This window comes from Cricetulus griseus (assembly GCF_003668045.3).
Source record: "Cricetulus griseus strain 17A/GY chromosome 1 unlocalized genomic scaffold, alternate assembly CriGri-PICRH-1.0 chr1_0, whole genome shotgun sequence".
Taxonomy (NCBI): domain Eukaryota; kingdom Metazoa; phylum Chordata; class Mammalia; order Rodentia; family Cricetidae; genus Cricetulus; species Cricetulus griseus.
In genome coordinates, this window is record NW_023276806.1 from 252,224,405 (window position 1) to 252,247,146 (window position 22,742).

The 22,742-nt window shown below is 34.6% G+C and overlaps 1 protein-coding gene and 1 pseudogene across 1 annotated transcript in view; one reads left to right on the plus strand and one right to left on the minus strand.

The window, feature by feature from the left end:
- Positions 1-22,742, plus strand: part of Tbc1d5 (TBC1 domain family member 5) — a 433,073-nt gene that overhangs the window by 153,231 nt on the left and 257,100 nt on the right. Inside the window, 1 exon segment of the mRNA XM_027394567.2 lies at positions 4,148-4,283. Within this exon segment, the coding sequence (XP_027250368.1) occupies positions 4,187-4,283 (97 nt within the window). The 5' untranslated portion in view covers positions 4,148-4,186.
- Positions 12,800-13,279, minus strand: LOC103163895 (annotated as a pseudogene).

The window sequence follows — 22,742 nt, forward strand, 5'->3', positions numbered from 1 at the left end:
GAAATATGTATCTTTTCTGAGATACAAGAATGCATGTTGCTATGCTTCTAAAAATTCATGAAAGCATGATTACTTTGACTTATTTAAAAACATGGATATTTTTATTAGAATTTGGAGCCTGATTAGCGTCATTTAAGGGAACTAAAGTCTATCAGTTTCTGACTTGAATTTTTTTTTCTGAGAGGCATGTTTTTCAGTTATATATTCTCTTCCACCAATAAGCTAGCTGGTTAGATTGTTACAGTATAAGACTCATGTCAGAATTCGTAAAAGAATTTTAGGTAGAATGGAACACTGAATATGTAATTTAAAAAAATCCATCAGAATAAGATAAGCCATTTTAAAGACTTTTTTCTTATAATCCATTATTATTGGTAAATAATTTATTCAGAACAATGATTTAAATGAATATAGACACATTGTTTAAAGATCTGTAATATTCTGCTTTGTGATAAACTGTTTCAGGTACATCTTATGAAACACAAATTGGAGAATTCCTTGCAATTGATTTCAAGTTTAAAAGTAACATTTTATTTCAGTTTTTACAGTTAGCCAATAGCAAGAATAGTCAGGCTTACCTTTTTAATTCTAAAAACTACAATAGCCCTCTATATTTAAAGCAAAGCAGTAGAAACCATGGCAGCATCTTTAGTTACTTTTGAATTAGATTAGTATTTAAATCAGTAATTAAAACGAAATGAATAGCATCATCCATACTCTTTATCAGTAGATGACTTGAAAGTAACTTATTATTAGTCTGCAGGTTTACTTTGTTTAATTATAAATCCTTTTCAGTGTCTCAGTTTTGATCTATAGCCATCATAAATTATGATACAGCACATTTCTCATTGTAAAGAATGATTGTAGATAACTATGTTTTATAAATAGTTGATTTTACATTTTGGCTTTTGGCTATTACCATGTCCTTGTCAAGCTCTAGCAGTGGTTCTCAACCTTCCTAATGCTGTGACCCCCATGTTCTTCAGGTTGTGGTGACCCCCAGCCATAATGTTATTTCATTGCTACTTCATAACTGTAATTTTGGTACTGTCATGAATCATAATGTAAATATTTGACATGTAGGATATCTGATATGTGACCCCCATGGGAATCGGGACTCACAGGTTGACAGCTGCCTTCCTTTAGGATTATAATTGAGTCTAATTTTATTGAATTTATTGAACTTTTAGAATTTTAATGTACTCTAAGGAATAAAAAAATTCTTAAGTGTTTTTTAGCATTTTGAACAGGTATGAACATCATGTTTTTCAGATGTAGGGTCTGTCTGTCTTTCTGTGTTGTCTAGGCTTGTCTCCTGCCTTCCCCCTCTGAGTATTTGGGACAGCAGGTACATGCCATTATAGATCCTGGTTGACTCTTCCTGGCTCTTGTGTTTGAGAATGAATCTATTGTAGTCTATGCATGAACCACCACACTGAATTTATTTAGTGTTGGGGATTGAACTCAGGGGCTCATACCTTTTAGGCAAGCACTCTGCCAACTGAGCTATCACCCATCTCTACCTTCTAAAGTAGACTTTGATCTCAGTTTGATTCTTATCTAATTTTCAGAAAGTTCAAAATCCCTAAAATTTGTTCATTTGTATCTTTAAAGAATGTAAGGTAGAATTCTACTATAAAAATAAGAAATTAAAGTAATATGACTATGAAATCCCAGGTTAGATAGATTACTTAGTAAATTTGAAGGACATTTATCAGCTCAGAATAGCCCTGAATAGTCACATTTTACTTCTATTTTTTAAGAATATAAAATAGACTATGAATCTTATTTTAAAATACCCATGTTCTAATTTGAAATCTATTTAAATAATCTATTCCATGGCAGTAATTATTTTAAAATTTGTATTATTTGCCAGTATGTCCAACCAAGAAGATTTCACACCATCCTGGATAACTGTTGTCTGTCTTGACAAAACAGAACCGGAATGAATGATGCTTTAGTTATTCATTGGCCCCTCCCTCTCGTTGTTTTATAATTGGTTTTTCTTATTGACTTTCTCATGAGAGACCCAAGTAGTGCTGGAAAAACAATGTCAGCTTTGCAAAAACACAGAGTATGTTCAAGTTCTGGCTTTAATACTATATGAGGCTGGCGAGCTGGTTCAGCAACTAAGAGCACTGACTGCTGTTTCTTAGGATTGTGGTTCAATTCCCAGCACCAACATGATGGCTCACAAACTTCTTTAACTCCTGTGCCAAGGGATCCAATACCCATGTTTAGCCTCTGTGGGCAAGAGACTTGCATGCAGACAAAACACACATGCATACAAAAATTAATGAATTAATTAATTCTTAATATGTGGCTGAGCAAATTTAGTTAGGTTTCTTTTGGGTAAAATGCCAATAAAGATGAAGAAGATACATAATTAGGTTGTAGGGAGAATGAAGAGTGACAGAATATGTCCTTATATATTCATTGTTTTAAATATTAACTGTCGCTAATAACACTTGTTACCTTACTTCATTACAAATTTGAATTTTGGGTCATTGTTTGGTCAACAGTATACAACTTCACCTTCATTTGTTAAACTGAATTCCTTCATTGGATTCTGTTTCATTTATAACATAATCTGCATTTTATCTCTATTGGATTCTATTCTCCAAAGTTTCTTCTTTATTGATATACGTCAATAAACTCTGACAACTTTCTTAGATATATGAGGTTGGATTTTATGGTTTTTGGAAATCTCCTTTCATGTTCACTGTCTAGTTTGCTTGTCTGTCATTGTAATAAAGTATGATCAAAAGCAACTTGGGAATGGAAGAGTATAACATCATACTAGTTAGAATCCATCATCGAGAGAGTTCAGGGCAAGAGCTAAGACAGAAATCTGGAGCTAGGAACTGTAGCAGAGAGCGTGAAAGAACAGTGATTATTGACTTGCTCCCCATGGCTTGCTCGCTTGCTTTTCTTTTCTACCCTAGAACCATCTGCAAGGGTTGGCACCTTCCATAAATGTGTGATACTTTCCACACCAATCATTAATCAAGAAAATTCCCTCAGATGTGTTCACATGCCAGCCTATTGGAGGCATTTCCTCTATTGGTGTCCCTCTTTCTAGGTGACTCTAGTTATATCAGGTTAACAAAACTAGCCAGCACTTTCACAATACATTTTCTGTTTCCCCTAACATTCTATTAGTTTTGGTTTAAGCATATCCCAGGGGAGTAGAACTTATTTATGCTGCGTTGTGTTTGTGGGTGAGCAGTGGAGCTGAATTGTTCTGATAAAATTAGAAAAGCCACAGGAGTATTTTAGGGATATTGCAGATAGGATAGAGAGACATTTTGAATTGCAGAAAAATTACTAAGGGTCTGTATAGTTGTGTCTCTGAAACCTGCTCCATATTCAAATACTAAATCTCATGAAATTAACTATTTTGTTTATTAGATATCATTTTATTGGACTTGCTTACTCATTATTTTTTTCTCCATTTCTTTCATTTTGTTCCCCTGCTACCCTTGAAGTTAATAAAATGTGATACATGATTTTAAATAAAAATTGATAAAAGTGTTACATAAATTAATGAATTGCTTACATAAATTGTGATAATAATGTAGTGCTAGACATCCATTAGAAATTGCAATTTAGACACAAGGACAACACTCATGATAATTTAATAATTTATGTAATATAGTTATAGCTCTATATAAGTAGTATGTTTTCCTTGGATCACATTGAAAACAAGCCTAAGTGTAACACAATAGAATATTAGCAATGGTTTCTCTTACTAATATCATTATGAGTAATTTTCATTGGGTGTACTTTTGCATTTTGAATGTCCTTATTTAAGTATATTGTCCTTATTCAAAGTGTTCAACAAATGGTGTTATAAATATGAGATTTTACAAAAATGTTCAGATGAGCTTTTTGTTCTAAATTTTACAAAAAATGAATGTGACTCCACATCAAAATAAATGTTATAAATGCAGTCTAGAATTTTGAAGCATTGTTGGCATGGGGTTTTTTGTCATGTGTTTTGCTCTTTCTCACTGGTCCTCCAAGGTGTAGTAACAGACCCTGTAACCTATAGAAAGCTTGTTGATGTCTACAATGCTCATTTCATCATTTCATTCTGTCTAGCATTCCTTCCCAGTCATCGTTTTTCCTTTGGATTCTCATTTAGGTAATCAATCACTCTTGGTGACTACCTGCACTTTATGCAATGTATCAGTCCGTGTCTGAAACTAGACATCCTCTGCAGTCAGAAGAACAGGAAGTCGGCATTGACCCCTTGTCCAGCTATTCCAATAAGTCTGGAGGTAAGTCTTATGTGCAGATGCTCTTTGCATATGCTAGCAACAGAGGAACTTCACTAATTTCTGTCTATACTATAGGTGGAAGTCTTTCCATGAAGCTAATCAGAACAACTTTAAGAACATTTTGCTGAATATGTATAGAACATTCTTGATGCTAGTGAACACCAGAGAAAGTTCCCTTTGTTATTGAAGGTAGAAGACACATTAACCAAATGTTCAATACACTATAATTCTTAAAGAAAAGTTATATTCTAGACAATCCCTTTAATAGATAAAGTCTTTTTTGAAATTCAAAATGACATTTGTCAAACATGTTTTGAAGAATGAAAACCGTTGGTACTGACCTTTCAATTGATCTACCCCTTGTCCCCCTCCGCACACATATTAAATTGAGCTAAATTCTAGGGAGAAGTTTTTGGTAGTCTTTCAATTTTATAAATAATTGAAATTTGTGTCATATTCTTGTAGATATGTGCAATTAAATTATTAAGTTGTGGATTATTGAAAGATATGTAGTGTTGATGTTCTACTCTTTAAAATGTGTCAGAACTAGATATTCTATTATTTTTCCCTATTTACTTAATGGTATACCTTCTGAAAGACATGAGTTTATGAAAATTCTTGAAGCCTTATCCTGATTTCTGAGTAGTTCATTGAACACTTAATAAAATTCCTTGTTCAAGAAACTAATTGTAGTTTTTCACTCATGAAATGCATTTATCAAGATTATAAGATCTATTTCAAGCAAATTTGTTGAAATAATTCAAATAAAGTCATTTTTACCTGTATATTGATGTTAATATATGCAATGACATTTTGGTAATTTAAAAAAAATAACTGACCATTTTTAGGAAAAAATGGTCATTTCTATAGAACAAAAGCTCTTTATGATGTGTTTGTTTATGTATTCATTTATTTATTTATTATTTATTTGTGTGTGTGTGTGTGTGTGTGTGTGTGTGTGTGTGTGTGTGTGTGTATGTGTGTGTGTGTATGTGTGTGTGTGACTCTTTAATGCCTTCTAAACCCTGTAAAAGTCATTGATATTTTTGCGGAATATAGCACCTTTCACCCTTCAAAATTGTTTTGTGATTTTATTTTTTGTTTGTTACATAAGGACCTATAAAGACTGCTGTTTAGATTTTGGTAATATGAAAATTAATTCTGATTATTGCAGTTGAAGTACCTTAATATGTTGTTAGAAAGCCTGAAAACTTTTCTAGTGATGTTTCTCTTAAATTTAATACCTGTAAGAAGTATTCATAATTCCATAAATGGTTTAAAAGTGAATATGTGTTTGTATTAGAAGTGTACAAAATAATTTTGCCAATAGATTTCAGAATGTATCTTATTTATATGCTTACTTGAGAAGATCATTTTATGTTGTGTTTTAAGTGAATATTTTTCTCTGGGCTATTTCACTAAATATTGAGTATTTTTTAAACCTGGTTAAAAACATTATAAATTAATTTTATCTTTTATTGTCTAAAGGAATGAGTAGTTACCTTTACTGAAAGGGAATTTCATTTATATCCTAGCCTAAGATTTCTGTGACATACCAAGTTATTAGGACTGAATTGATGTTTTAAAGTGCCATTAATTCATTTACCCCAAATGTTCATTAACAATGTAAATGTATGCTGATGTTCTATGAGACAAGGAAGTGACTAATGACTCTTCCAACTAACAACACTTAAAATGAATAGAAACTTTAGATAGCTAATCTTGAAGTAATCAAGACCCTCATTCAGCTTGGCATCCCTGTATGCTCTAAAACAGCTGTCAACTGTTAAAAATATATACAAAACACACATACATGAAGGCACAGAGGAAAGAAAGATATGTAAATATCTGTGTTTTCTAAGCCATAAAGGTTACTAACCATAGTGGGTTTTGTGTGTTGTATATGTAAACATTGTATATCAAGTACCTATTTGATCTTCTTAAGTTGTCATGCACACACACAAAAAATTATGTATTACATTTTCTTGAGGTTGTCATATTTACTTGAAGAATCATCACCTTTGTAGTTTATTTTAATTTGTATCTTGTATTGGAATTTCTGAAGTATTTTGAAGCTTTTTGTACATTTCTGCAATAGACTGTAGGGAATTTATGGCTATACAATGACTCCTTGTCTAAGCAGATAAACACCAGATTTGGAGGAATAGTTTTCCTGCCTGGGGTCATCTGCAATTAAAAGCAACCCTGTTAGACATTCCATTAGTAAAGAATTCTTCTGTTTTATCAAATCTGCATTCTACCATTTGTAAAGAAACAGTACTATTAAATGATTTTGGGAGTTCTTTTAAAATTAGGCAAGAGAATGGGATTAGAGAAAGAAAGCTACATATTTTATTTTCATTCGGGAGAAAAAGAGCTGTACCTATATCTGTGTGACATCTTAGAGCATATTTTCCATGTTAATTATACTTTTAACCTCTTTTTTTCTAAATAACAAACAGCATGGAAATATATATTCTTTGTGCCTGAGCATGTTTTTTTCATATGTTTAAATTACCACCTTAAATTCCAGAGTCTTTGCTCAAAGAGTAATAATTGGCCAGATACACATAATTCCACTGAAAATAATACATGAATTTTTTGGGGGGTGTTCATAATTATTTGTTCTTACCATCTGACTTTAAATGATAAATAAAATGAAAATAATTATTTTAACTGAGGCTGATGATCTCAAGATACAGGGGAATTTCATCTATTTATTAGTGTCATTAGGATTACTACTTGTTCCCCAAGTTTGTAACATGTAACACCTTAGACATGGTCGTGGTGAAAAAAGATTTTCCTTCCTTCCTTCCTTCCTTCCTTCCTTCCTTCCTTCCTTCCTTCCTTCCTTCCTCTCTCTCTCTGTCTCTCTCTGTCTCTCTCTCTCTGTGTCTGTCTCTGTCTGTCTGTCTGTCTGTCTCTCTCTCTCTCTCTCTCTCTCTCTCTCTCTCTCTCTCTCTTTCTTTCTTTCTTTCTTTCTTTCTTTCTTTCTTCCTTTCAGTTTTTTGGTATTTCAAGACGGGGTTTCTCCTGGAACTTCCTTTTTAGACCAGGCTGGTCTGGAACTCACAGACATCTGCCTGCCTCTGCCTCCTGAGTGTTGGGATTAAAGGAGTGCACCACCTGGTGACTTTTAAGAGTCAGTTTTTATATCCTGAAAATTCTATTAGAGTATTAATGACTTTGACCAAGATCACCACTATCTCACCAATATCTTTAAGCATATTAGTACTTACTATATTTTATTAAATGGTTTATTGTTTTAATACTTGTTTGATTATGTTCCTAGATAATCAGACATGTTGACATAATAGTAAATTAAAGCAATATTTAAGAAGTGAGTCAGGATCACAGAAACATAATATATATATATATATATATGTACATATAAATATATGTATACATACATACATACATACATACATATATCCCTGCCTTGATTGAAACTCACTGTGTAGTTCAAGGTGGGTAACTTTGAACTCACAGTGAGACATCTATCTGTCTCTTCCTCCTGAGTGTTGGCTTAAAGTGATGTTCTCCCACACCTGACTCATGTTTACTATCAAACAGAAAGTACTGTGGACCATATTAGCTTATTTATATAAAAATATTCATTGAAAATTTAGTATCTGGGGAAAGATTATTGAACAGTCAATTGATTTCTTTCACAAAATTCACATTTAAATATAGCATTTTAATTAATTGAGAATTTCATGCAATGTGTTTGATTATACTCATCCTCTCATGTTTCTTTCTAACTCCACTACTCAACCTCTCCAACCACTCCCAACTTTGTGTCCTCTTTTTTTTTTTTTTAAATAATACTTTGTTTCCAGTTTGTGTTGCTCATAAACTTGTGGATCTGAAGCCATCCACTGCAGACCCTTAAAGCAAAGGGGATCTCCCTCTCTCAGAAGCTAGCTTCGTTCATTAGGGTTGGGCTCCCATCACTTGGCAGAGCTCAGTGTTGACAGGCTTGGTCTTGTGCACCTCTCTACACTGAAACATTTATGCTGAATGATGGAAGCCAGACCCAGGAAGACAGTGGTCTTATGTTCTCCCTCATATATTTACATTTGTGTTTCTAACTTGGAAGAAACAGAAATTTCTAACCCAGTGAACCAGGGCCATTGGTGGGAGTGATGTTGAGGAAGAGGGTGTAATAGACTGTGGGCGGTATGAAAGGAAAGGGGAGAATAAAAGTGCAGGGTGATTTGCTATGTTGAGGCAAAGGAAAAACCTGCTACTTTGTGAACTTTAAGTATCATATTAAAGATTTTCATGGAGGTAACCTATAGGAGATGATGCTCCTCCCAGAAGCCAAGTGCAAAGTGTGGGATACCTCCCCTCAATTTGGGTGCCCCAGAGACCCCAAATATTACAGAGTATTGACAAACTGGTTTGGTTTGGTTTGGTTTGGTTGGTTGGTTGGGCTTCCTTGTGTAGTCCTGTCATAGAACTAGCTCCGTGTACCTTTTGGTTGTCCATCTGAAGTCACATTTTACTCTTAGATAGATAATGAAATATAATTACAGAAATAAAGGGGAAAAAGCAGTGCTAAAAATTAAAAAAGGGTAGTAATACAGTGAGTACTTAAAATTGTCAGGGAAGGCCTCTGAGAAAGGCAGCATTTGGTTGTATGTGAATTCCAGACAAGATACCAGGCATGTAAAGATGCTACCTGTGGGAGAATTTCCACATCTGTAAACAAAGTAGAGTTCATGCAAAGTAAGTTCCCAGGAAAGGATTGAACTTGTTGATAGTAACCAAAGGGAGCTTTCTATATCCTGGGCACTATGGTAACTATTAGCAAAATAGCATAGAATGGGCTAGATTAGTGAGGACTTGTAAAATCCTGGCCAAGAAATAAAGAATCATTTTTGTATAAACTGAGAATTATTTAATAATTATCTAACACACTGTTATGTCTGTGCATTCTATAAGTTCTTCTTGGGGGCCATATGTCGTTCTGACTTGATGCAATCATTAAGTGATGGTTCCTTTTTAGTTTTAGAATATCTTTAAAATGTGTTTTCACGTTGCTGTCTTCCAAATGAACATGTTTATTTCCTCATCATTTTAACTTACTTTTTGATCAGTTTAATGGTAAAACAGTTTTTGTTAGTCAGAGAGAAATGATACTATGATTTTTCACATATGTCTGAAGATGCTTTTGTATGGTTCATTTTATAGCATGTAAATACTATTAAAAGACATGGAGTGTATGCAACCTAGCAAGACCTTTTCTGTTGATCCGGGGTGTGCTTATGAGCATATGTACAGTTACACAAGTGAACTTGTAAATATGAAGTTCTATTTGGGGCAAGAAGGGCATGTAATCGTTATTTTCCTTCTGCTGATGTAATGGAGAATTCCTTCCTCTAGGACATATTAGAACAGTGTGTTTAATGCTCTTCAATTTAATTTGCTAGTATCACAATTAATACAATTAGGGTCACTTTAAATGAAACTATTAGCAAATTGACTAATTTACTTTAACAATGTCAATGTGTTCTCACAATTACATTTTGTTTAATTAGTGTACAAGCTATTATTTAATAGCACACTTCACATAGAAAAATGTAGTAATGAATTCTTACCTCTATTAAAGAAAAACTTTTAATGGCCTAACTGATTTTTGTACAAGAGCTGTTAGCTATATAGTCTTGGAAGACACATGGAAAATACGAAAGCAAAGCTTGCAAAAATGTAAATAGAAACTTTTTTGGTATTTTGTATGCTTCCCATCACATTTCCTATTCTTCATTGTGTTCATGGTATTGAAAAGGAAGGGAACGTGTGTCCTGGACAGCTTTAGTAGTGTTGAGTTTAATTTTGTCATGGCTTCGAAATGCCATAGTATTTCAATTTATGAATATAATAAAAGTCACTCCTAATTAGCTACCTTAGTGGAGGAGGATGTGTATATATATTTGTACAATATAAAATAGGCAAAATAATTCTCAAAAGGACTTTTGTTTTATATACTATTCTGGGTATTTTCTTACCTAAGAATTAAATCTTGAATTCTGAAGTTTCTTGGAAGGATAACATACAAAGTAGTTTACCACTCCTGTGAGTCTCTATTTAAAAATGCTTATTTGTGTTTATGTATATGGGTGTGTTTCTGTGTAAGTGTATGGCACATATATGTAGGTACCTATGGAGGCCAGAAAACAGTATTGGATTCCTTGAATCTGTAACTCCAGGGAGTTGTAAGCTACCTGATTTAGATGCTGTGAGTAAGTTTAGGTCTTCTAAAAGAAGAGCATGTTTATAAGTAGATACGATCCATATCATTCAACATTATAATTTTAAACCCGAAACTCTTTGGTCTACTTTATTCAGTTCACTATGTTTCTGCTACTTTAAGCTTCTATCCTTTTTAGCCCTTTACTAAGAAAAAAATTGTAAAGATATAAATTTAAAAATAGAACATATGTAAAAGGTAATTAGGTATTAAATATTTAATGACAAATGTGGGAAGCTTAGAGGATGCACAGAGTGAAAAAGTTAATTACATCTCATTCCATTGAGATTCAGAACTGTCTTCTGTTTTCTTTTTTCCTACTTTCTACCAGTTTCCTTGCCTTCCTTAGTAATCATCCCTTTCTTTTGCCCCACCCACTTCCAATGCTCTGCTTCTTTGCTTCTCTTCCTTTTTTTGCTACCCCATTAAACAAAAGTATCAATAATAGATTTTAAATAGATTTCTTTTATTAGGGCATTAATTGGTTTTCTTCCAACTCTTCCTGGTCTTTTGTACTATTTATTTACGTTTGAAACAGGGTCACTATGGGGCCCTGGCTGTCCTGAAGCTCTGTATGTAGACCAGCCTGGCTTTTAACTCACAGATATCTACCTTTCTCTGCCTCCTGAGTACCAGGATTATAGGCATAAGCTACCACATCTCACCTGTAACCTTTATTCTTAGCATTCTTTGTATATTCTGAGAAATTGTCTAGTACCTTTTGAAATAATATCATTTGATTTTGAAATGTTTATTCTTTCTTGGAAGTCAAGATGGATTCACCTCATGTTAGAGCTGCAGCATTTCAGAAGCAATTCCCAAGCCTGTACTATATCCCTTGTTGTTTGTATGACTGAAAGAATGTCCTAAAATTCTGACCTTATCCATATAATCACTTGTCAATAATCAGTCATGGTTCCTCTTAAAAATTAGTGTCTATCCAGGATAGTCAAAGTATGTTTGAAAGCAAGCAAAATCAGAGAAGAAAAGCTGTCTAACCTCAGAACAGACAGACCCACATGTAGTGGATTGATTTTTGAAAAGGGAGAAAAGGAAATTCACTGGAGAAAGAATAGTCTTTTCGAGAGAGGGCATTGGAAAAACTGGACAGCCATAAACATGCTCATGTAAAACTTGGAGTCTGCCTGTCTGTCTCTCTGCAAATAGAGTTTGAGCTAACACTTACGATCCATACAATTTGTATCATAAGTCTAAAGGAGGACATCAGGAAATCTAGATGAAAATGGACTTGGTGATAACATTTTTGATAAAATTCTAAAATATTATCAATAAAAGAATGAAAAAATGGCAAGAGAAAAGAAAAAAATATTTTGTGTATGTCACTGTTAAAAACTTAATAACGAAGCCAGAGTGAGAGAAAACCTCTACAACATCTGTATAATGTGACTATTATACAACACATCTAAAGTTCTTTAAATACTAAAGAGTATGAAGAAACTAAATTTAAAAATGGGCAGAGCAGAAAATGAACAAAAGACATTGCTTTTCTGGATATGGCATTTACCATTGTCAAAGGTAGAGACGGTACAATCCAACTTATAAACAACACTGTTGATTTTTTTCCTCCAGTGAACCAACTCTTGGTTTCACTGGTTCTCTATTGTCCTGTTTTTTCCATTGTTTCTCCCTAGGTCTAACCTTATGTTTGTGTCTTTTCCTTCTGTTTGAGGCACAGAGTATATCAGATAGCAAACTTTTAAGTTCTTTGACCTTGTAGTTGAACCTTCTGTTTTTGTTTTTATTGTTTTTTTTAACCAATTATGGCATCAGTTTTCATTCTGAAAAATATATTCCACATTATTTTGTAATGAAATAGTATTGCATCTACTTACTCTTTGTGTCTTCAAGGGTGGATGAACTGTAAGGATAAGACTTAGACATCAGGAGTGGAACTCGACCCTTGGATGTGTTTCCTCAACTAATCCGAGTGAGTGGGGGGATATGGACAGTATGTTCACCTTAGAGGACCTTTTTCTTTAACCATTCATTCCAAGAACAACTCATGGGGCAACAAATGATGATTCTCTTAAACAGTTATGTTTGCATACAGTACTTAATAGTTATAATTTTATTTAATGAGTATATGACAACCTGATACATTGGCAATGCTTGTTAGCTTAGGTTAAATTATTTTTAATGTAGTTGTCAAGCATAATATTTTAATATTTAAATAATATTTTATTATTATTATTATTTTGAGAAAAACTCTTTACAGTCCAGGTCTTTTATTTCTTTTCATACATTAGACCATGAATTCATATGGGATGTGCTTCAGCAGCTCAGGCTCCTTCCCATTAGTCCTCACAAAGTGTGCCTTTCTGGGTGGTGCAGGCTGGCACTGCAGCTGAACCCAGGTGCCCTTATCCTTGGCTTCCTTCTTCTGGTCGTTATCCTTCACCCACTTCAGGAAACTGTCTCTGCTCTTAGAGTGCTTAATGTTTTTCGATCCACACATTAATCCCCTTGGCAAGAATCTTGCCCTTAACTTGCTTGTTTTCAATGATGCCTCAGCACGCTGGGTGACATTGTAGACTCTTCCTGTTTTGCAATGGTAACACATATGGGGCCTTCCTTTCTGAACAGTGCCCATTCCCTTGATGTCTACAGTAGCACCCTTCTTGTAGATGCGCATGTACGTTGCCAAAGGAACAACTCCGTGCTTCCTAAAAGACCTAAAGAACATGTAGCGATTGCTCCTCCTCTTTCCCTTTGTGTTTGTCATTTTGGCAAGTTACTGGAAGATGGCTGCCACGGCCAAAAGGCTAAATAATATTTTAAAATGAACATTTAAGTTACTTTATTTTAAAATTAAGATCACCAGTAACTTAGTAACATACTAAAAATAAATCTTTTGATAAATTTCCCGAAGAATATATTAAGTATTTGACAAACTTTTGTGTATTCTATTTTTAATTTTTTAAGAATGATTAACAGTGTTAATACTATACATCAATATATGATGCTGTACAGTAATACATAATTATTTGCATGTATCAATAATTTTTCCTTTGAATTTTAAACGTAAATGAACTTTAGAAAAAAGCAGAAATTTGAGATATAGCTTTATCATTGAGGTGTGCAGTTTTGAATCTTTTGTTTCAGACTTGCATTGTTTCACTTCGTACTTATTGGAAGACAAAAGAGAATAGTTGTCATTTAAATATGTTGTAGATTCATATTTATGGAATCAATTGGGATTAAAATCTAGAAAGTCCCAGAAAATTTTGGGAAAAAAGAAGTTCAGATTATATAGAGAGATCCTTAAAGAATGGTTTGAGTTGCATATTTGTAGTATCATTTATTCAAAATTACAATTCTTAATTATAATCTAATTTTAGAGGTGATATTATATTGCAGTTCTTTCAGAAGACTAATAGGTTCTGTGCTTATGAAAAAGAGATTTCATTTATTCAGATACCATCTTTAAAGGGAAGTAATGATACATTTACAAGCTTGGTAAATTTTTGCCATTTAAACACATGCACGTCATGCACACTCACACACACATTGGGTATATATTTATGCACAATCTGGCCTTTTAACAAAGAAAAATAAGGCTATGTTTGGGCTGCCACTGGCAGAAACAAAGCAGCTGAGACTTTAATGAACACCAGACTGAGGGCACGTAGGACATAAGGCAAATGAAGCAGGTTACAAACTGCACATCTTCTGTTTAGATACAGAGATCTCCCTAATCCTGACAATTAGTTGTACTGACAAAGCAAGCAGATAGACAGAAACAGAAGGAGATCATTTATATCAATTTGAGAAACAGAGATAGTAATGAAAGAAAATAGCCACACAGCTCTTTCCTGGCGAAGTTGTTCTTTCTCCCCGTTGTAACCAAAAATAAACACATATGGTTAAACAAAATCTTTTATTTCACTTACAAATAAAGACCAGGATAGTTTTTTGGTTTTGGTTTTGGTTTTTGTTGTTGTTGTTGCTGCTGCTGTTTTGTATTTTAGAAAAGGTATCCTGGACAAGGAAAGTAATAGTAACGCAAAAGCATTTTTTAAACTCTAAATATGAGTTTTCATTCATGAAAAATCCCTTCAAAGTACAGAAGTTTTAGCTGTGAAAGCATGAATACATTAATGAAGACAAAGAAGTTCCAGAATGAGCCAACCTTTGCTTTGTGTCTTTTGTAACATTACTTCGTAAATTACATAAATTACATACATGTTGCAGGCCCGTATTTTAATTTCCTGCCCCCCCCCCCCGCTAGCAACTGAAGAAGTCTTTGTTATTAGTCACTTCATTTTTTAATTATTATTTTATATGATTTAAAGAAACCTGTATGGTAAACATTTAAATATTTGTTTTAGTGTATATGTTTACATTCCAAAATGTGTTGCTCATGTTTAGGGTTTGAAGATATTTTTTTCTACAAAACCAAACCCTTTTCAGCTTTTAGAGAAAGTATGTATTTCACGATCATTTACTTTGTATATTAAATGATAAAAAATGAATTTATCAAAAATAGAAACAATTGAAGTATTTTAGGGTCATGCTTATTTTCAGCCTTATGAAGACTTGAATTGCTAAGTTTTTGAACTATTCTCTTTGTGGCAATTCTAATTTTCTCTTTCTGTGTTGTGTATGTGTTGTGTGTGTTGGATATGATTGTGTGTCCATCTAAGCAGGTGGATATGCCCGCACATTTGCATGTGGAGACCTGAGGGGGACAGTGCGTTCCTCTCTAGTTACTCTCTGCAGTATTCCCCCGAGAAAGCATCTCACTGGACCTGAAGCTCACAGCTGAGGTCAGTGCAGCTGGCTTGTAAGCTTCCGGAATCTCCCTGCCACCATCTCTGAGGCTGTGGGTGCACACTACCTTCCATAACTTTGGATGTGGGTGCTGAGGATTTGAACTTGGGTTTTCTTGCATATACAGAAGTTGCTCCTACCTACGGACCCTCTTCCTTCCTCGGGATTTTAATTAAAAAAAATTATATTTGCTTCAGAGAAGGTTGTGGTACAAGTTGAGACATTACCTATAAATTAATATCTGTTTTATTTTCTAAGAAGGAAATAAGAGGAAAACACAAAATTATTGTTATATAATACTTTTAAATAGAACTTTGGAAATTTTAGTGTTTTTTTCTTAGAATGTTCCTTGAGGTATGCCTTTAAATGTTTAAAACTTAGTTTATATATGTTTGCAAAAAGCTTTTTATGAGCTCAGAGAGTTAAGAGACAATGCCTGTTTGGCATATACCTAACACTGTTATTTCATGTTACCAGTAAATAGTATATTAGTTTTCTTTGGTTCTACTACAAACTTTCTCCAAACTAAATAAAAGAAAATGATAAGAATTTACTGTGGGAGTTGGAGAGATTGCTTAGTATTTAAGAGCTCTGGCTGCTCTTCCAGAGGACCAAGGTTTAATTTCCAGCACCCACTTGGCAGCTCTCAAATGTCTATAGCTCCAGTTTCAGGGGACCTGGCACCCTTATATAGACATACATGCAGGCAAAACACCAATGCACATAAAATAAAAATAACAAATTTTAAAAAAGAATTTACTCTGATTTGTGATAAATTAAGTCATATAACTCTCTCACACTCATTGCTGGATTTACTTCTGTGTCAGCAACATGGCTAACTACTTCGTGAACTGAATGACTGAGGTACAGTTTCTTCTTCTACCAAGCCACCTACCATTAAGTTCCATGTTAGAGTCAGCATTTCATGAGAACAAAAAAAAACTGTGAGGTGTCATGAGGCTTACAATGACTGTTGGCACCTGCCAAAGCCACCGTATTTTATTGGAAATGCGTATTTATCCACTAAATTCCCACTAAACAATTTCATGATAATTTTATTCCCAAAGTTTCTAAATATGTTAGCATTAAAATTTACAGCTACTTAACAATTAATTAAAACTAATTGAGTGAAGGATAGTGGTGCACATCTCTAGTCCCAGCACTCTGGATGCAGCGGCAGGTGGTCTCTGTTAGTTTGAGGTCAGCCTGGCCTACCAAGTAATAGATCAATTTAAGAAATGATGAGGAGGAAGTATACTGACAAGAGCAGAACATTTTTTGATATAGTATGAAAAATATGAATAAATGTAGAAATATAATTCTCAGGGATTAGAATTGATATTGTTATGATCCCAGGGACCATTGGTGGAATTCTCTAGAAAGTGAAATTTTATTAGAATGCCTGAAGGAAGCTAAGTGACCAGGGTTAAGATGAAATCACTAACAGATAGTTCTCTCATACAAGTATCAAATGGCTTCATTGATGGTCTCTTGTGTAAACTTTTTTTTTTAAAAAGTCAATAACAGTTTTTAAATTGTTCAAAAATGTATTGAACAATTGTTCACCCAAACTACTACTACTTTGATAGAAAAACCATACAAGGACACAAGAAAAAGCTAAAAAGATCTTTGTATAGAGAATAACTTTTTTTATTTATGTACATCATCATAATTTGGACAATAGTGCTTAGTAATTTATTTTGTACTCTTCTAACTTTTACACAGTTACTTTTAAATAGCTAACTCTTTTTAAAGCTACCATTTTCCATGATTATAGCCACAAAAACCGTAGCAAACTGAATCCAGCAATACATTCAATAGATTATTAAATATGATCAACTGTGATTCATCCTACAGGTGCAAGGATGGTTCTAAGTATGGGAGTAAATGTGATAAACAGAATGACAGGCAACTTTCACGAGTCTCAATAAATGCATTAAAGGGGGTTGATAAAATACGCTTTCCTTTCATGAGGAAAACAACAATTAGAGAAGAACGCCATAATTACAGCTACTTAACAATTAGCAAATCAGCTGTCAGTGGTGACTCATACCTTTTGTTCTAGCACTTGGGAGGCAGAAGCAGGTTGATTTCTGTGAGTTTGAGGTAGGCCTGGCATACATACATAGAGAGTTTCAGGATAGCCAGAGCTATGTATTTGAGCCCTGGATCTCAAACCAACCAACCGTCAGTAGTTACTGTTATATTCAATGAGGAAAAATTGAAGGTTTCTGAGATATAACAGGCTACAGACCCCACCTGCTCAAGATAAGCACGAATGTAGCCCAATACAAAATTGTAAACTTGAAATATTTGGGTAAAATTATTTTTTATGATTTGATTGTACATTTCTAAAAAAAATGAACTCTGCAAATGACAATTTATCACTTCATTGCCAAAAGGCTTGATGTGCCTTCTAGAACAAGAGAAGTATGCCCCTTTACCACTTTCATTTATCAAGGGAAGACCCAGCCGCACCACTTAGGCAGGGAAAGCATTTTATGCCTTTTGGGTTCTGAAGACTGAAAAAGATGAAGCCAGATTATTCTTCTCTTTTCTTTCTTTTGTTTTCTTTTTTTAAGATGGCTTGCCTGTTTATAGTGGTTCAAGTGAGAATGTCCTCCAGAGACACATGCATTTGAACACTTGGTCCCTATTCAAGGCTGTTGGGGGATGTTTTGGAGGTGTGCCTTGCTGGAAGAAGTAATTGCTGTGGGCAGGTTTCACTCACAGTTTACTCTTTGCTTTGTGCTTGTGATTGAGATGAGCTCTCAGCTTTCAGTTCCAGCCACCATTTCTGCCTTCTGCCCTGCTTCTCTGTCAAGATGGGCACTCAACTCTATGGAACACTGAGTCCAAATCCTTTATTCTCTAAGTTGCCTTGGTTGTAGTGTTTTATCACAGCAACAGAGAAGTAATATATTCTTATGTGTAGAAACCACCAGAAGTTCCACAAACATCAAAAACCCCTATAAACTAATATATGAATTTATCAAAGTTAAGTCTTCTAGAAATTAACATGCAAACACCAGTAACACCTTAATATACTAGTAGCTAATTAAACAAAACATCAAGAAAGCAATTGTGTTTAAATAGCTAGACATACAAAAACATCTAGAAATAAATAAAAGTAAAGATATATGAAGACTAATACAAACAAAAGTATGAAATTATGAGTGTAAGAAATTTCAAGGGACAGAGGATGGTGAAAAGGTTGTTGTTACGGATTGAAAAAAATCAATGTACTATTGGAATTTCCATATTGCCTCTATGCAGTCTACAAATTCTATGTAATCCATGTTAAATAGCAAATAGAACTAGAAAACTACTCATAAAATTTCCATGGGATAGACACACACACACACACACAGCAATATACACCATATTAGCCTAAGCTTTCTTTAGACAATTAGAACAGTACAGATGGTAGTCCATTTTAAATATATGGCAAAGCTATGATTATCTAAACATCGTTGAATTATGTAAAAATAACCAGGAAACGGTAAAGATCCAACTCAATGAATGAAGTGCTTGCAAGAGGATGTGTGTGTAATGTCCTGAATTTGAAGGGGGAAAAAAATCCCAAGAAGATATTCCATGCTGTGTGCTTGTACTCATCGTGCCAGAGAAGTAGAGAAAGAGGGATCCTTGCAGCCCATTGTTCAGACAGGCTATCATATTTGCTAATTCCAGGCATTCAAAAGCACATGGGGTTGTTAGTGCTTGACGATCGAAGAATGGAAAAGTAAGGTTACCTTCTGGTTTCTGTATACATATCTATGCAGACATGTGCACTCACATGCATATGAATCCACAAAAGTTGCCGTGTGGTTGTGCTGGGCAGTTTTATATCAACTTGACACAAGCTAGAGTCATGTGACAGGAGGGAACCTCAAAGAAATGCCTCCATAAGATCAGGCTGTAGGCAAGTCCATAGGGGCATTTTTTAAATTAATGATTGATGAGGGAAGATCTAGCCTATGCTGGGTGGGGCCACCCCAGTAGTGGTAGTCCTGGGTTCTATAAGAAAGAAAACTGAGCAAGCAACCAGGAGCAAGTCAGTAAGCAGCACTCCTTCCTGGCCTTTGCATCAGCTCCTACCTCCAGGTTCTTGCCCTGTTTGAGTTCATGTCCTGATTTTCTTCAATAATGAAGAGTGCTGTGTAAGCCAAATAAACCCAAGTTGCTTTGGTTATGGTGTTTCATCACAGCAATAGTAACCCTAAGGCATTTGGTAAGTGGAACGAGATAAGAGAGTTTAGCTGGGCTGGAGAGATGACTCAGAGGTTAAGAGCACTGGCTGCTCTTCCAGAGGTCCTGAGTTCAATTCCCAGCAACCACATGGTGGCTCACAACTATCCGTTATGAGATCTGGTGCCCTCTTCTGGCCTGCAGGCATGCATGGAGGCAGAGTGTTGTATACATAATAAATAAATAAAATATTTTTTTTAAAAAAAGAGAGTTTAGAATTAAAAGCACATACTTGCAACCAAGTATTTTTCAACAATGACAGGGAGTTGATGCCATTAATACAATATATAGTAAGCATAAAACCTCAACAGCAGAAAGAAACTATTTCAAGAAAGAAAAACAGGTTTACAATCAGCATTTGATTTGAGCATGAATTTTTTTTCAAAATCTCATTGGCCAGCAGGTATGGAAAAATATTCAACATCAGTCATCAAGGGAAGGGAAATCAAAACTGCAGTGAGATAAAACCTCATGAGAATGGCTTTTTATCAAAAATAATTCTAAAAGGCCATCCAGATTAGTAAATGAAGAACGGATTTTTGTGAGCAGTTGGGAGTAGCCTGAAGAGAGTACTGGGAAACTGCGCTTGGTACTTGAAGGACAGCCGTTACACCCACTGCTGAGGTTTAGGTCCTCCAAGAAAATTTAAAAACAAAAAGTCACCATGTATCAATATATTATAATGATGGCTTGTGACTCGCTGAACACATCAACGTAAAGGGTGAAAAGACTATGTAGACCCACACATGAATGAAAACTAAAATCGGCATTTCAGATTAACAGTGAAAGAATGAGCATTCAATAACAGTGCTTAGGACATACGAATTTTTCCATTTGAGGGGAAATAAAAATGAATGGATCGTCCATGTATTCTTAGAATACTAATCCCTCTTAAGTTAAATGCACTAGTATCAAATACAATACAAACATTTTTACAACACAAGAAGCAAAAGTCATATAGACTTGGTAAAGATGGAGCATTCAGAACTAACATGAGTATACTATCTAAAATCTATGGAAAATTCTTATTATTATGTTAGGAAAAATTAAGAACTCGTATATAATTTGCTGAAAGAGAATTATGTAATGGCCAGAAATATATAAAAACATAAATTCCACACCTGGCATTGTGGCTCATGCCTTTAACCCTATCACTGGTTAGGCAGGGGCAGGTGGGTCTCTCGAGTTTGAGGCCAGTGTGATTACAGAGTCAGTTCCAGGACAGCCAGGACTACACAGAGAAACTTTCTCTGGGTGTGGGTGATATATCTATTCCAGTCATTCTTCATATTATATCTTCTGAAATATAAAAGTACCTCATAGTTGCTAGTATATAAGCATATTGGACTTCTATATTACTTTTGGAAGTTAAAATTTTACCATTTTACAAATACTTACAGGAAAATTGAATATGTCCCTAAGATCAAACACTTTTATTCCTAGGAAATAAACAGTGAAGATCTTCAAGAATTTTAAGGATGCCCCTAGTTTTGTTGTAGTAACACAATATGTGAAGCATTTCTTTTTTTCTTTTTTCTTTTTTTTTTGGTTTTTTTCGAGACAGGGTTTCTCTGTGGCTTTGGAGCCTGTCCTGGAACTAGCTCTTGTAGACCAGGCTGGCCTCGAACTCACAGAGATCCACCTGCCTCTGCCTCTGCCTCCCGAGTGCTGGGATTAAAGGCGTGAAACATTTCTTATGTCCTGCTTCAGTAAAGGGAATAAGTAAATAATGTTGTAATTATACAGTAAGACACTAAATTGAAAATGACTAAACTATTGAATTCTGCAGAGTCATATGTGTGCTACCAAATTATGAAGATTCATGTTGTGTAATATTAGCTCAAGATGTGTTACACTTGTTTTTACTGTGGAACATTTATTAATGATGCAAAGATGTGTTGCATTCTTTTATGTTCCATTTATATGACTCTGTGAAGCTGTGTTACTTTGCTTGTCTAAAATACCTGATTGGTGTAATAAAGAGCTGCATGGCCAATAGCTAGACATGAGTCTAGAAATGGGTGGGGATGCCAGACAGACAGAAAAAAATTGCAGGAGAATTCTTGGAAGAGAAGATCAAGGAGAAGGAGAGCAGGACATTAGGGGCTAGCCACCTATCTATATAGCAAGCCATGGAGTAAAAAATAAAGTTATACAGGATAGACAAAGATAAAAGACCCGAGGCACAAGGTAGACAGGATAAAATAAAAGATGGCAAAAAAAAAAAAGAGCCAAGCTAAGGCTGGGTATTCATAAGAAAGAGTAAGTCTCCATGTGATTATTTGGAAGCTGAATGACAGGACCCCCAAATAGAAAGAGTAAAAATCAATCAATAACATGTATTATGTATAATATAAAATTCCATTTATATAAAATTGAAAAGCAGGAAAACTTTATAATATGTTCTCATGAATGAATGTATATGTACTACAGCAACTTGATTTTGGTTCATGGAGTAGTCAGTAAAGGAACATTCATGATGTTTGGTGTTTATTGATAATTTTTTTTATATCTTTAACAAAAAGACTGCTGGTAAATAATGAAATTTTACTGTAAAATCTTGTTAATTAGCAAGAGATTGTTCAGACTTGCATAATAAATGGATACTAGAAGTAAGTAGAGTATATCTGTAGCCCATTAGAAGTAAAATGCTGGCCTGGAGAGATGGTGCAGCAGTTAAGAGTACTGCTTACTCTTGCAGAGCACCCTCTTCTGACTCTCAGCACCCACATAACTGATTGTTCACAACCCTCGTAACTCCAGGCCCAAGAGATCTAGTGCCTCTTCTCACCTCCTCAGTACCCTTGTGGTGCACATACATACATCACATAAAATTAAATAAATAGGCAGGACACAGTGGTGCATGACTTTAATTCTTTTAGACTTGGGAGGTAGAAACAGGCAGCTCTCTGTGTGTTTCAGACCAGCCTGGTCTACATAGTGAGTCCCAGGGCAGCCAGGGCTATTTAGGGAAACTCTGACCCCCAAAATAAATACATACATGCATATTTATAAAAAAGAGTGGTGTGGTGGTCTACACCTTTATTCCCAGTACTTGGGAGGCAGAGGCAGGCAGATCTCTGTGAGTTTGAGATCAGCCTGGTCTACAGGAGACACTCCAAAAAGCTACACAGAGAAACCTCATTTCGAAAAACAAAAACAAA